The following is a 14,575-nucleotide window of genomic DNA, read 5'->3' as shown; positions in this document are numbered from 1 at the left end:
ATTGGGATTCACAAATTACTCTTTGGGAAGGACACTGACAACCTGCAGAGAGTCCCAAGGAAGTGACTGAAACAATGGAGTGAAGTCCCCTGAGATGACTGAGCATGTGATGGAGGGTGGAGGGCACATGAAGGGGTGGTCAAGGTCAAAGAGGTTCTGAGTCAGAACAGAGTGAGATGCAGGGGACAGAGCACTCAGGAGGCTGGCGGTCCTCTCCGAGTCATGGCCAGGCTCATGGCCAGAGTGATTCTTAATCCTGGAGAGAGGCTTTATTTGGGGGGAGCTGGTGGAGTAGAGGACTTCAGAAGTCCCACCAAAGTAAAGTCAGACTTTTAAATTCTCTTCAGTGTTAATACAGATGTGCTCTTAATAACCTTCTATTCAAATTTTCACTCATCCAAAGTAGACCTACTAACAATCTCACATCTATGACCACCAAAAATGGAACTCTGAACCACATATAATAAAGGCCATTTACAGCAAGGGGCACAGAATGTGCTCTCAGGAACAATGAGTTCAATTCCTGCTTCAATACTTGCAGCTAGGAAGCAAAGAACAAGTTTCTGACTTCTTTGGATTTTAAGGATCAGAGACACAAAGAGCCCTTAATCAGGAGCCAAAGCTCCTGAGGTCAATACCAGACCTACTCCTAACCAGCTATGTGACTTCGGTTGGGTTTCAGATCACCATCTATAAAATGATGGAGCAGAACTAAGTGATCATTAAGGGACCATCTTCATCCAAATCCAAGGGCAGTGATAGCTCAGTAAGATTTCAATATTCCAATGACAGTGGTGTCTTTCTCCATGTTTGTACAAATCAAGGTCATCTAGACTATCTTAAAATATACTCTCTTTCCAACAGTAAAATCAGGGTTTGCCTGATAGAGAATTTACCAAACATAATGTAATGGGCACATAATAAAACAAACAATGCTATTTACAAAACATGGTCTTTAGGAAAGAATGAAAATAAACATATGAGTTATTTTTGAAACAACCTTTTCCCACCTGAAAAAAATATTGATCATCAACCACTTAATAAAAATTACTAAACATTTTCTATGGACCCAAGTGGGATGGGGAGAGACAAACAAGAGGCCTGACTTTCCCAGGGATCAATAATTCTGTTGACATGACTACGATGAAAAATCTGTTTAACAGTTCTACATGTATCACCTCTATTAGATTACTGGGGGGGGGGGGCAGTTGAGAAAAATAGAGAACTCAAATCTTACAAAAAAGTGAATGCTGAAAACTAACTTTGCATGCAGTTGAAATAACAAATAAAAAAACTTATGCTAAAAAATAATAATTCTGTTGGCCATTTAAACTTAGAAGTTGTGAACACAATCTGACAATCTGATACTTCCTCAATAGAGGGCATATCATGGCTATTAGGAAGGTGAGGGTCACCTGTGAAATCCTTAAATTAGCCCATGAATGGGTAACAGTAAACAATTTTCTCATCTAATATTAAGCAATTTATATAAACTTTGGAGTTATTATAATCTAATACTTTGTACTTGCAGTCGTCTAATACTCTATATGGGTACTGATGGATGACTAAGTAGTGCAGTAGAAAAAACATTTGACTTGAAGTCAGGAAGACTAATCTCCCTAGTTCAAATCCAGCCTCAGACACTGACTAGCTGGGTGACCCTATACAAGTCACTTCACCCTGTTTGCCTCAGTTTCCTCATCTGTAAAATGAGTTAGAGAAGAAAATGACACACCATCCAGTATCTTTGCCAGAAAACCCCAAATGGGAACACAGAATCAGACACAACTGAAACAAGTAAACAACTACAAAAATTTGAACTGTTTACTTTATCCATTCCTCCTATAACTCCTGTGATGGCAAGAAAGCCCAGTTTACATGAGGTTCTCACTACTTTATAACAGGAAGAAAGCTCCCCACCTCTTACCCGAGAACCCAAGTAAATGTTATGCTCCTGAAGAGAAGGGCATGAGGGGATGGAGTAGAGGGAGTAGCCCTGTAAAGAGAGGGGTCTCGGGGCAGCTAGATGTCACAGTGGATAGAGCACCAGCCCTGGAGTCAAGAGGACCTGAGTTCAAATACAGCCTCAGACACTTATTAATTACCTAACTGTGTGGCCTTGGGCAAGCCACTTAACCCCATTTGCCTTGCAAAAAAAAAAAAAAAAAATGAGAGGGCCCTCAACAAGTCCTCTTCAGCTTCAGGCAAACCTGCCCATCACTATGCATCTCCTCAGTCTCCGTGGCTGATGGTAGGTCTTCCCCATGACAGCCTCAGACTGAACTCTGTCTCCAGAAGTTGCTGGATAGATCTACACAAATCCCCTCAGACTGAACTTCATTTTCCTTCATCCCTCTTGACCCACTTTCCTGGGTCACACTGGCTCATACCTGTAGCTGGTCACTAAGTCCTGCTGTGCCAACATCGCAGCTTTGCTAAGACCACCCCCTTATTTCAAGCTCTTCCCTAAAGCCACCCTGGCACCAAATTAATTTCACCACAGTCCTAGTCAAAGCATCCTCAAAGGTTCCCAATCCTTTATCATGAAGTCCCAAGTGAGCCTTCCTCTCCTACTTCAAACTACTCTTTATCCAGCAAGACAGGTCTGCCCCCTGCCTTCTCATGATTTCCACCCTCCCTCGTGTTTGCTTGTCCTTCCTCAACTCTCCATCCTGAGTGCCTCTTCCAGAACACTGGCCCAGCTCAGATCATACAAAATGTTCTCAAACAGCCCTTTCTTTGTATTGATGCTAGAACAGTCTGTGTTGGGGGGAGCTCCCCAAGGGCACAGTCTCAGCAGGAACAGTGCACACCAGGAGATGGTAAGTGATCATGCCCAAAAAGCTGAGGTTCCTCATCTAAGGCCCACTGAAGAGGTCAGCAAGACAAAGACCCTACAGAAAGTTTTTGATGGAAAGGGAACCCAGTCTAATGGGCCCCTTGATGCTGGAAAAGTCAAAGAGCTCAGAGGAAGGCAGGATCCCCCAGACGAAGTCCAGGAGGAGGAAGAAATGTTCAAGGAGAAAGCTCTCGAGATGAAAAGGGAAATAAATCCATCAAACAAGAAACAATGAATTGTCCTGAAGACTGATGAAAGGTGCACAGGCAGCTTATCAACCTACTTCAGTTTTAAAAAGAAAATTAAATAAAATGGAATCAAGATCAACTAAATCCTGTAAAAATGGTAGCAGGAATGCTAAAGCTCAGAATGGCCTATGGTCTGAGGCTAGGGGGAAAGCAGGGTACAACGAAAAGGGAGTTGTGTTTTTAAAGGCATGATGCGCAGAGAGCCTGGATTGGGGCGCAGAAGATGCTAAGTAGGGGAACAGGCTGGGCTCCACCTCTTAATTCTCTTGTTTTTCTCTGCCGCAGACAGAAACCTTCAAACTAGTCATGGGCACCAAGCCATCTGGGCTGAAGGTGACTTCCATGCTTAGATCCTCAGAGAACTGGTAGGGAAATACTGGGCCCCAGGCAGCGGGGCAGCAAAGGCCTCTTTTTAAAAGCAAATAAATAAAGAGAATCCCATGCAAGCCACAGGCTGCTGATACCTACTTCCAGCCCTAGAGGAACTTGAAGCAACTAAGGAAAGAGTTGGGAGTCATTAGCCAGCTCCTTCTAGACTAGGCCATGCTGGTCCAACCTCATTTCCAGGGGCAGGGAAGGCGACAGAGAAAATGCAGAGAAGCCATTTAGGGAACATCATCAGATGAATTCCAAATTAGCAGAATGGGCAGCTTCTGCTTCCATCCCTGGTAGCCTGAACACTCCCAGATCTGTTCTTGGCCTGGTGGCATTTAATATTTTTATCAAGGACTTAGATAATAAAATGTGCATAGGACAATAAGCTGGAAGGTAGAACATTCAGAACAATGTCAAAAGGCTAAGGGATTGCACTAAATCTAGTAATATAAATGCAAAAGAAAATATTTCAAAGGAGATGATATTTTGGATACAAAAGAATCAACTTCAAAAGTGTCCAGTCCAGGGAGGCTGGCAGTCCAGCAGTGGGCTGATGGCCCAGTGGCAGACAACAAGAAACAAAGGCTGGGGGGCTCTTTGAAAGGAAGCAGCTTCCAGGAACACAGAATGCTAACTCTTGGGCTCTGTCCTAGAAGGTTGGGCTTGGGGGGGGGGGGGGCAGTCCTGAATCTACCTCTGGGGTTCAAGGTTTAGGGAGGATAGTGATGGGCTGGAGGGATCAGGGATTGTCCAAAATGGTGAAGGGCTGTGGAGTCCATAGCAGATGAGGACAGATGCAGAGAAGAGTTCTCATCAAGGATCTGAAGGAGAAGAACACTGGTTGGTCAGTCCCAGGTGACCAGAACAGAAGCAATGAGCAGAAGTGACCAAGGCAGTCTGGAAAGCCTGCCTGGACCCCCATTACCCAGGGGGATCAGGGGGAGGAGTCCATTCTTGGACAAGGCCCATCTAACTTTCAAGTCTGAGATTCTCTGAAGAGCTTTTGTTTAACAGGATCTGTACCCCGCCTTCAGAAAGGGCAGAATCACAGACCCTTTCCATAGAAAGCAATGAAAGTAGGTGGCAGGAAGACAAAATTCAAAATATTAAAATTAATAGAAGTTAATTAAAAAAAACTATTCAAATACATACGAAAAAACTTCTAGAGAAAATCTACACAAATCTAGACAGGAACTCAAAACTAGAGGATCCATCTGGGCCTCCTTCAGCTAGTCCCCTGGCTTAGCCAACTTGCCCAGGGTCTAAGAGTTAGGACATCAGAGACCTTTGCCTTCCTGACTCCAAGTCCAACATTTGTTCACAATTCCTTGCTGCCCTTATATACAGGTAATTCTCTTTAAAAATGAAAATAGCTGGGAGTGGGGGGTAGGTTGTTTAATGCCCCTTTCCAATTCATATAATTAGCAGCCCCTTAACTCCAAAAAATCCATTTGACTCTACTGCTAAAATCCTAGCAAAGCCCCACTTCTAGAGCACAGCTGTCCCAGATACACTACTCAGGAGTGGACAACACTCTCCAGGGAAAATGTAATTAGGAAATAGTTATTATAATAAATAAAAATACAACAGTACAGAGACAACAATGTTAACATGTGGTTTTCTAAGTCAATAAATGGCCCTAAGGATTAGTGGCTCTCTGATTCCACTCTAGAATCTCCAGCCCAAAGTGACCTGATTAGCCTCTTTTAGTTCAGAGTGGTTAATGTGGTATTTGGAATTCCCAAGCAGAAACTTTACAGTTTTTGTCCTATGATTTCAAACAATCAAGAACAAAAAAATTACATAGAAAAATTTCCATGAAAAGGTAATACAGATCAAAGAATTGAGAATACAAAATGTATTAACATAATTTTTTAAGCACCCAATGGCATTAGCTGGACAATTCTTTATGAAATTTACATAATAATTACATTAAAAGCAAATTATCCTACATAAAAAAGAACCTCATTCTTTAGAGTTGACTACACAGTATCATAAGGAGAAAAGCAGCCAAAGCATGGAATCCTCACCACTTAATAATCTTACTAACTTGAGGAAACAGAAACGTTTCAAACATTCTTACTATCTGAGATAATAGTCATTTTTATAGTAGGTTATAATGAAGCCCACTGAGTCACTGCTTGCATATTCATTCTTTTTAACTCAGATATTCATATTTAAAACTGTTTCTCTATCCCCACATTTTAGAAAAGAAAAACAAAAACAATAAATTCTATAGAAGACCACAAGAGTTGACATGTTTGAAGTATGTCATCATAGCAAACCTAAAAAAAAAGTAACCTAAAAGCTAAATTAATTTTAGGACCATATGACTAGTCAAGGAACTATTTTGAACTAATCTAAAAGTCTCAATTTTAAATATGATGTAATAAATACAATAAAATAGTGGTCATCAATCCTCATTATTTGAGGAAACCTATAAACATTAAACACTACAAACACATCATTCACTGAAATCATAATCCAATGCCTCCTCGTGGCCTGAAGCCAGTCTTGGGTTCTAAGGGAATATGAATTATCAAGCTGAAAAAGCATTAAGCCCGAGTCCCCTGGTTGAGAGGACACCTGCTGTCTGAGGATCAGCCTCCCCAACTGTGGTGAGGCCCACAACTACTCCATTCCCACCCACCCCACCCCTGACCACCTTCTCAGAACTGAGAGGTCCTCTTTTGCCATGCCCACTGATCCTCTGCCTCCTTGCAGCAGAGTGGGGAGTCCTTGCTACCTCCCTTCCAGGGCAGCCCACCCAGCTCCTCGGATGCCACAGGAGCTGGACTGAACGGCTCCTAGACCCCCCCCCAAAAAAAGAAAGTGGGGGGATACCAGCAGGGAGAGCAGTCAGATGGCAGATGACCCCCCACTATCTGACCTCAGCCGGCACTGGTGGAGGAAGACCTGGGGTCACAGGTCTTCCAAGGTGATGTTTTGTCATCTCTCATCTCCTCCCCTGCCTTGTCCCAGAAGACAGAGAATTAAACTACTAACAATAACATTTCTGAGCAACAAACATGTTAGTGTGTAATTCAGATTCTTCATTGGTTGGCATCAATTAATGATACTGTGAAAAGACTTCATTTTAATACAATCCAGATAGCATTAATATTTGGCAGGGAAAAGGAGAACTCACCTCTTTCAGGGCTTTTAATAATCGAGGTCGCTTTTCTTCAACACTTTCCCTGGACTGCTGCTTAAGCTTCCTTAAAAGTGCTGTAACTAAATTTGAGGGGATACAGTTAATTAAAAAGATCTCACTTATTTTCACTTGACTTCAAAAAAGTAAAATAAAAAAACAAAGCTCCCAACAGGAAATGCCACCCAAACGATATCATCAATATCAATATCCATGTGATCTCATTAAGCACAAAACACCAATAAAGAATGGGCCACACTTCCTGACCCCCCCTCAAGGTCACTACCCACCTCCCCTTCCAGGCTTCCACTATGCCCACAATCTCCTGGTTCATTTACTGATCCTGGATACATTCATTTGGTCAAAGGGAAGCTAAAGGAGAGCTCTAGCTCTTCACTCCCTTACAGAACATAAATGTCCAAGAGGGAAAATCACAAAGCATCCAACCCCCAACCAGAAGCTCCTGCACACCTCTCCAAGGGAATCTCCTAAATCCCAAAGATCTGAAAGCCACCTGCAGCCTCAGGGCCTTCTCTCTAAAGGTCAGGGAGATGCTAATGTGGAGCACAAGCGTGTCCAGCCTGTCCTCCTCTGCCCCCCATAGCCCCTGTTTCTATCCACAAAGGCCTCCTGCAGGGGTCACCCTGAGCTCCTGAGAAGCATCCAGAGAAGGGCTGAAGGGGGCAAGATGGCACACAGACATCCAGACTTGGCAGTAGGAGACAGAGACAAGAGCTAGTCATGCAACACCTGGGTCAAAAGCAGAGAAGAAGGAATCCGGAGGAGTGACAAGGGAGCCAGGTGGAACAAGCGGGGAAGGCCCAGAACTCAGGGGCTCCAACACGCATCCTGATTCTAGGAAATGGAACCCAAACCAGCCACAGGATTAAAGGACGAGTGGCTGTTCTCCAGCAAGGCCCTGGAAAGGCACAAGTAACAAAAGGACAAGAGATCAAGTGTCCGGTTCCACAGGTCAAGCAGGGGGTCAGGACACTGAGAAGAAGGCAGGACAGAGCAGCAAAGTGAAGAGGCTCAAAGAGCCAACTACAGAAGGACTGGACAAATCAAACACATGGACTCACATGTACAAAATATAGAGGATGACTGATTCAGAGAAACACAGCAATGCAGAGTGTACTGAGCAGAATCTGGAGAAGACGATGCAGGATGATACCAGAAGAGTGGGGGGAAAACTCTCAGACCTTAGAGCCCGGATCAAAGGAGAAATCAATCATGACTCCAAAAGCCTAAGGAAGAAGTCCAGCTCTCCTGTCTCCTGGCAGAGAAGCAACGAACTAGCAAGAGGGACCAAGGGCATGAGGAGGGAGAGAGGGAGGGACAGGAAAAGGGGGGAGGGGGCTCAGAGAGGGAGGAAAGGAAGAAGAGATAGAAAGGGGGGAAGGGGAGAGCAAGAAGAAGGGAGGAAACATGACTCTGATCTTCCCAACAACCCTGGGAAGCAGGAGTTCTTTTTCTCCTCCCTTCAGAGATGAAAAGACTGAAGCAAATGGTGGTGCGATGACCCCACCAGAGATCAAGTCTGAAGAGTCTCCTGACTCTGGGCTCTCGAAGCAGAAGCACTGCCCAGCGGTCTCTGAGAATGAAGGAAGGGCTGTCCAAGCTATTAAAGAGAAGAGTCAGTAGGGAGAGACAAAAAAAGAATCAGTAAAACACTTTCTAAACTGCACAGAAGGAAAAAAAGTGCCACAGAGGATACAAAGAGTTATTTTGTTATTACTGAGTTAAAGGTTTTATTTCTTGTTTAAAAAATTTATGTGAGAGAAGTTTAATTTGTCATATGATACTCTGTATATCCTGAGGGGGTCTGTATTTGTTGATGATTAAAAAATAAATAAAATTTATTTTTAAAAAAAGGAAAAAGAAAAAATCCACTGTGAGGAGGATGAGAGTTCTAAGTCAGAAAGCATCTGGCAGGCCAGCGCCTGAACATGCCCTCAAGAGAGCCAAAACCCCAGTAATGAGAGCAGGGGTCAAGGAGCAGAGAAGGCCAGGCCTTCTACCCTGAGCAGGTCTGGCAGGGAGTCTGACCAAGTGACCAGAATGGAGGGAGGATAGTGGCAGAGACAGAGCAAGGCTTAAAGAGCAACAAGAAAATGACTCTGGACAAAGGGAAGGCCAAGAACAAGGAAGGTTTCTCAATAGGCAGTGGAATGTGTGTGGATGCAACTTTAGACAGGATCCCACCCAGAAAAAGTGGTCAGACGAGAAACATCGGGCTTCTTACTCATCTGTCTGTCTCCATAGCTGATGGCTTCTGCCAGAGGGCTCCATCCCTGAGCATTTTTCACCTTTACTGGAGCGTTGTGGGCCAAAAGCAAATGGGCACATTCTGCAAAAGAGAAGGCAGTTATTTTTACATCTCTAAAAAGGAAAATCATTTAAGAAACCATATAACTACAATCACTTAATTGTTTAAAAGAACTATTTCTAAAAAGCTTTAATCTATTTTTACGAAAAAGAGTGAATGCCAAACCCTCTGAAGCTTGAGCTCCCATAAAGCCACAGGCTATGAAGTGACTTCACCACATCCACAGACCCAGGCTTCAGCAATTGGGGGACGGGGATTAGTCACCTTCAGAGAAGGTCTGCCCAGGGGGGCCATGGGTCTTCTTCTGCACACAACACAGAATCTCCCATGTGTACTCTGCTGTCTTGTTATACTCTGACTGAATTACAGACTGGCTGCCACTAAAAGGCAGATAACTCAGAGCCCTGGAAATGGTCCTCCTTCCCCTACTCTTTCAGTCATTGTGGAGGAGAGCAATCCAGGAAGAGAAGGAAACTTCCCTTCATCTCTGACAATGCCAACCCCAAGCACCAACCAAATATCACTGAATGATCAGGTAAGTCAAAAAAACCCAGGAATAACAGGACCCCACCAAGACCTCCCCACCTATTCTGTTTCCAACCTAGCCCATACAGCCACAGACCAAGGAAAAATCTCTTGTGGAAATATGACCCGACCACCACAGGTACTAAAGATCCAGAAAAGAAAGGTATGACCCCCCACCCCCGAAGAGTTCAAGGAAATGATACTGAAGAAGAGGCATGCCCCACCCCCTCCACCGCTGCCCCCTCCCCAGGGCCTTTTTTTCTGCCTGGTTCCCCCCAGAAGAGGAACACAGGGCAGCAGAGTTTTTCCTGATTTCCTTATTACATCCCTAGCACTGGATCCAAATGACCCCAGGAAATATTTAAGAGAGGGTTTATTCATTTGCTGCCATAGATGCTGGGGGTCTGTCCTATCCAATTTCTAGCCTTTAAGTTGTCACTGAGAACAGAACACCAGCAGCTCCTAGCAGTCAGACCAAGTGTTGTCGCCTTGATGGCTTTCCATAATCTTGATTCTTCTAGCCCTATGGTGTTCCCTGGTTTACAGGTATAAGAAAAACACCCAACAGTACTCTAATAGCTTTCTTTTAAATGAACTTTTGTGCATCTATTACTTAAAGAAAACTCAGATCTGGACTTCTTTTCAAAACTATCAACCATACCCCATCAGGGAAATAAAATATTCCCTTACCATTCTTTCCAAAGATGGCCGCTTCACAATATTAGCTCTTTAAAGCTACTAAGTGACAACATAAAAGTGTGTTTCTAAATGTTTCTCTTAGTAACCTTAAATCAGTAAAGGTCATATCAAAATATCTCTCTCTGATCTACTCCTCACAGTTAACTGGGAATCATCAGTGGTCTATAACTCTAGAAAAATGCTTCAAAAAGAATCAATGCCTGGGGGACCAGAAACAGAGGGTGTTCAACAAGATAAGTGCCATTGTAGATCATAAAAGTGTATCATTTAAATGTTCAGGCTTGCCAAAATCATTAGGATATGTCTAATTACTTTAATTCAAAAGAGAATGAATAAGGGAAGATGTATGCTTCCCCCCAAAGGGGAGGGAGCAGCAAACAAAAAACCCAGTTCTAACAAAATGAGAGGCTCGTGGCACTAGAAATTGAGCATCGGACCCATGGTCAGGAAGACACTGATTCCAATTCCACTTCAGACACTCACCGAGTGGCCATGGGCAAGTCACAACTTCCCTAGGCTTCTACTTTCTCCAAAAACAGATTCAAATCTCTATGCCTTTGTAAGGGTAGCTGTCTACAGAGGAATCAGGGAAGAGCAAAGGTCAACTCAGCGCCAAACTGTTCATCAGTGACTGACCACACAGGAGGGGACAATAGTTAGTCATGATGTCCAGCAGAACAAATCACACTGGTATATTTTTAAAGGGCTACAAAATGAATTCTTCCCAACAAGCCAAGGAAGGCAGTGAAGGTATCCTTGTCTTCATTTTACCCGTTTAAAAAAAACCAAGGCTTTGGGGAGGACAAGACAAAACCAGAAAAAGCAAAGCAAAGGATAAAGATCAGAGGCAGATGTGAAGTCAGTAGAGAAGCATCCATACAGGAATCAAAGGTGATACAAGACTAAAGAAATGGGGGATCCACCACTTGTCCACCAATAATCTGACCCAGAGGGTAGAGACTGGACCCACTTCTGCCCAATTGAGTGTCCAATTGAGAGTCTAAACTTCCTCTAGGGAATGACAAAGGGCAGCAGAACTGCCCTGAATATAATAAGTGATTTGCAAGCTTTCAATAGAAGTTGGATTATATCAATAATTAAAGCAATAAATAAATCCTGAGCTATATGCCAGCCCCTGTGCAACCAGGGAGACTCAACTAAAAAACGAGTAGTCCCTACTCTCCAGGAACATACAATACATCAGGGGAGCCAATGCTGAAATACATAATGATGCTGAGAATACAAAATAAAGACAAGGAAGGAGAGCACTAGAAGGCAGCAAGAAGGGAGAGGGAAGGGCTTCTTCCCACAGAAGACGACTCTTTAACTGCACTTTGAAGGAAGAGAGGGATTCTGAGGGACGGAAGGGAGGGGGTAGTCATACATTCTTTAAAAAGTGTCTTAAACTGGACTGTCTGTATTGTAACTGAGCAATAAATTCAGGGAACTAAGAGAAGACTTATCTAAACTAACATAATGAAATAAGCAAGATCCACAATAAAATAAACAATAATTAGAATAACATTGAGGAAAACTCAGTAAAATGAAGCTGAACCCTGAGTACTTCTAAAGAGGACATATGTCCCAGGCTGAGGGCGGAGGACATGAGCCTTCTCCTGAGACCTGGAACGACTTGGCTGGTTTTGTTCCCACAGGATTCACTGGGAAGGTTAAGAAATATAAATGGGGAAGTAGCTATTAGGAAAAAAGAAGCATCACTTTTTTTTAAGGCAGGGAAATATATAGTATATTTTAGAGAAACTTCTATTAAAATAGTTCAAGTTTAGAAATTCAAACATATATCTAGATAACTCTAAGTTACCTGGAAACGAGTCAGACAGAATGACTCATCCCTAAGATTCATGAAGAAATGACATTCTTCAGTAGCAAGGAATACGAAAACTGACTGAAGCCCTTTGCTTTAGTGGCTTTTTAAAATCAGAGACTAGGAATTTAGGTTTTATAATTAACCTGTGATACAAAGAGCTCAAGAGCTACATTATATAGAGCGCTACTTACTGTACATTCAAGCTGAAGAATGCTACCCCAAGTCCTCTCTTACTAGTGAATTAATAAATAATTAAATTAACCCAGGCCTCCTATTAAAAGCCTAGCCACAGCCAGTCTATTGGCAAGTCTTGTCCATTTTTCCTTTGTCAGGCTCTCCTGGGGCCTGGTGCAATGGTCTACTGATGAGGCTCCCTGCCCCCAAGACTTTCCCTGCTCCAGTCCACTCAGTGGTCAAAGTAAAGCTTCCTAAAGCAGAGGTGTGAGCCCATCAGCCTCTGCTTCATCAATTCCACTGGCTCCTACTTCCTTTGGGATCAAATACAAAACCGAAGGCTTTGCATTCCAAGCCCTTTATCCTGCTCCCCATCTTCTTGGACCTCACTCCCACAATATTCTTCAATGCAGGGCCCCGGCCTCCTGACTGTTCCCCACACAGGTGACTCCAGCTCCTGACTCCCTAGAACTAGGCTCTTCCTCCTCATCTCCTCCTCTAGTGTTCTAATCCTCCCTTCCACAGGAAATCTTCCAAAATCCTCCTCCATAGGAATGTTTTCCCTCAGGTGATTTTCTCAGACTTAGCAGTCTTTATCTTGTATGCACATCAGTGTTTGCCTGCTCTTTCTATAATTACATCATGAGGTCTTGAGAGGAAGGTTTGCACATAAGAAGCACTTCATGATGCTCTCCTGCCCTGAAAATGTTATTGAGTGCTTGAAGGCTTTTCCAGAAAACTGTAAGCTCTGGTAGGAACCCAAGCAATAAAGCTCAATCAGAGAACAGGCTTGGAGACTTCCATGGAGAAAGGCTCATCCTAAGCTTCTCTGCAGCAGTCCTCAACTAACAACTTCCTAATTCAGTGAGGAGATGCTATCTAGGCTAGGGAGGGATCCCCACACAAATGAAATCCTAGGTCACTCAAGTGCTACAGCAACCCCAACCTCCTCAAAGGTAGACAGTAGAAAATCAAGACCTAGCTTAGTCACCATATTGAGTTGTGTTGACCTTAGACAGACACATACTATACCTACTGGGCATCCAAATTTCCAAAAATGAAATATGAAAGTCTTCTGCAAAGAGTAAACCATAATACAATTATATTGCTATTCAAAGTGACATCATTCTTAATTCTTAAATGCAAAAATGTTTGATTTTCATGCACTTTGAGTCTTTAAATAATAAAGCTATTAATAAAAACAGTCAAAGGTATTAACAATTTCAACCTGATTTATTCTATTCTGAGGCAAGGACATGGTGGGAAAAGAAAATTTATCTTTCCACATTTAGGATACATTTTCTCAAAGAGCAATATTTTTATGTATATTCTAAATTTGATAGAGCTTGCAAAATTAAAGTAGGAAAAATCTTCCAAGTTTAGTAAATTAATAAAAATCAGTGACAGTGTAAAAGATTTGAACTTTATCCTATGTGCTTTAAAAGATCAAACTTATATTAAAATTTTAAGATTCTCCATGAATACGATGTTGTAAAAGGAAAAAATAATTATATTTACTAACCTTTATTTCCTAACATCACAGCAAGATGTAAAGGAGTGTTTCCTAAAACAAAATTAAAAAAAAAATTAGATGGAATAAAAGAACACAAGACAATTCATTCAAAAGGGGTTACTTATTCTGCTAAGTCTCACATGAAATTAGGTTTCACATCCTCCATTTGAGATAAATCAATGTGATCAAAATCTGAATATGGTGATTTCTGACTTGAGCAGTCTCCCATAAAGATATATTATAAAGAAGTTGATCAACTTTGCATGTAAACCTCTTTCTTGCTTCTGGTTAAGATGTGAATCTATCCACTTTTATCATCCATGGGAAAAAAATGAATTTAAGATATATCTTAAATTTATCTCAGAGAAACTAATAGCATACTACTTTTTATTCAAGTTCCAAATTTTTTCTGATGCAAAAAAAAGCAAGCTATTTCAGAAATTAACTCCTAAAGAATCAAGAACAAATGAAGAATAGGCCTAAAGCAAAATAAATAACAGGCAACTAATAGAAGATAAATCATGACAGAGAATCCAAAACTAGAGACTATCAAAGTCCCCTTCACTTTGCTTTTAGCCAAACGTTCCATGTACTTTCTGATGCAGGTGGCTCTCCTGCCAAGTGACTGCCAACATCGAGGCTGCCTGGCACTTGCTCAACTCCTCCAACTCTTCCTATCACTTATTTAATCATTCATTCAAATAAACACTTAAGGGCTCAAGAGGTTCTGAGTCCTAAGAAAAATGACGTTAAGATACAGATCCCTGCACCCAAAACATTCAATTTAATCTAGTTAAGGGAAAAGTCAAAAATAAGTCATTTCCCCAAGGCTTGTAAAAAAAACTATTATCAAAATAATAAGCCAATTCAATAATGTCAAAAGGGGAAGGTTAT

General features: G+C 42.2%; 1 protein-coding gene across 1 annotated transcript in view; it reads right to left on the bottom strand.

The window, feature by feature from the left end:
• ANKRD13C (ankyrin repeat domain 13C) overlaps positions 1 to 14,575 on the bottom strand; it is a 52,855-nt gene that overhangs the window by 28,249 nt on the left and 10,031 nt on the right. The window contains exons 2-4 of the mRNA XM_074221194.1: positions 13,691 to 13,732; positions 8,859 to 8,963; positions 6,611 to 6,696 (exon numbers count right to left, since the gene is read on the bottom strand). Coding sequence (XP_074077295.1) covers positions 6,611 to 6,696; positions 8,859 to 8,963; positions 13,691 to 13,732 — 233 coding nt within the window. The remainder of the gene's footprint in view (positions 1 to 6,610; positions 6,697 to 8,858; positions 8,964 to 13,690; positions 13,733 to 14,575) is intronic.

This window comes from Macrotis lagotis, chromosome 2, assembly GCF_037893015.1.
Source record: "Macrotis lagotis isolate mMagLag1 chromosome 2, bilby.v1.9.chrom.fasta, whole genome shotgun sequence".
Classification (NCBI taxonomy): domain Eukaryota; kingdom Metazoa; phylum Chordata; class Mammalia; order Peramelemorphia; family Peramelidae; genus Macrotis; species Macrotis lagotis.
Note: the sequence above shows the minus strand (reverse complement) of the source record. Positions and strands in the feature narration are given on the sequence as shown.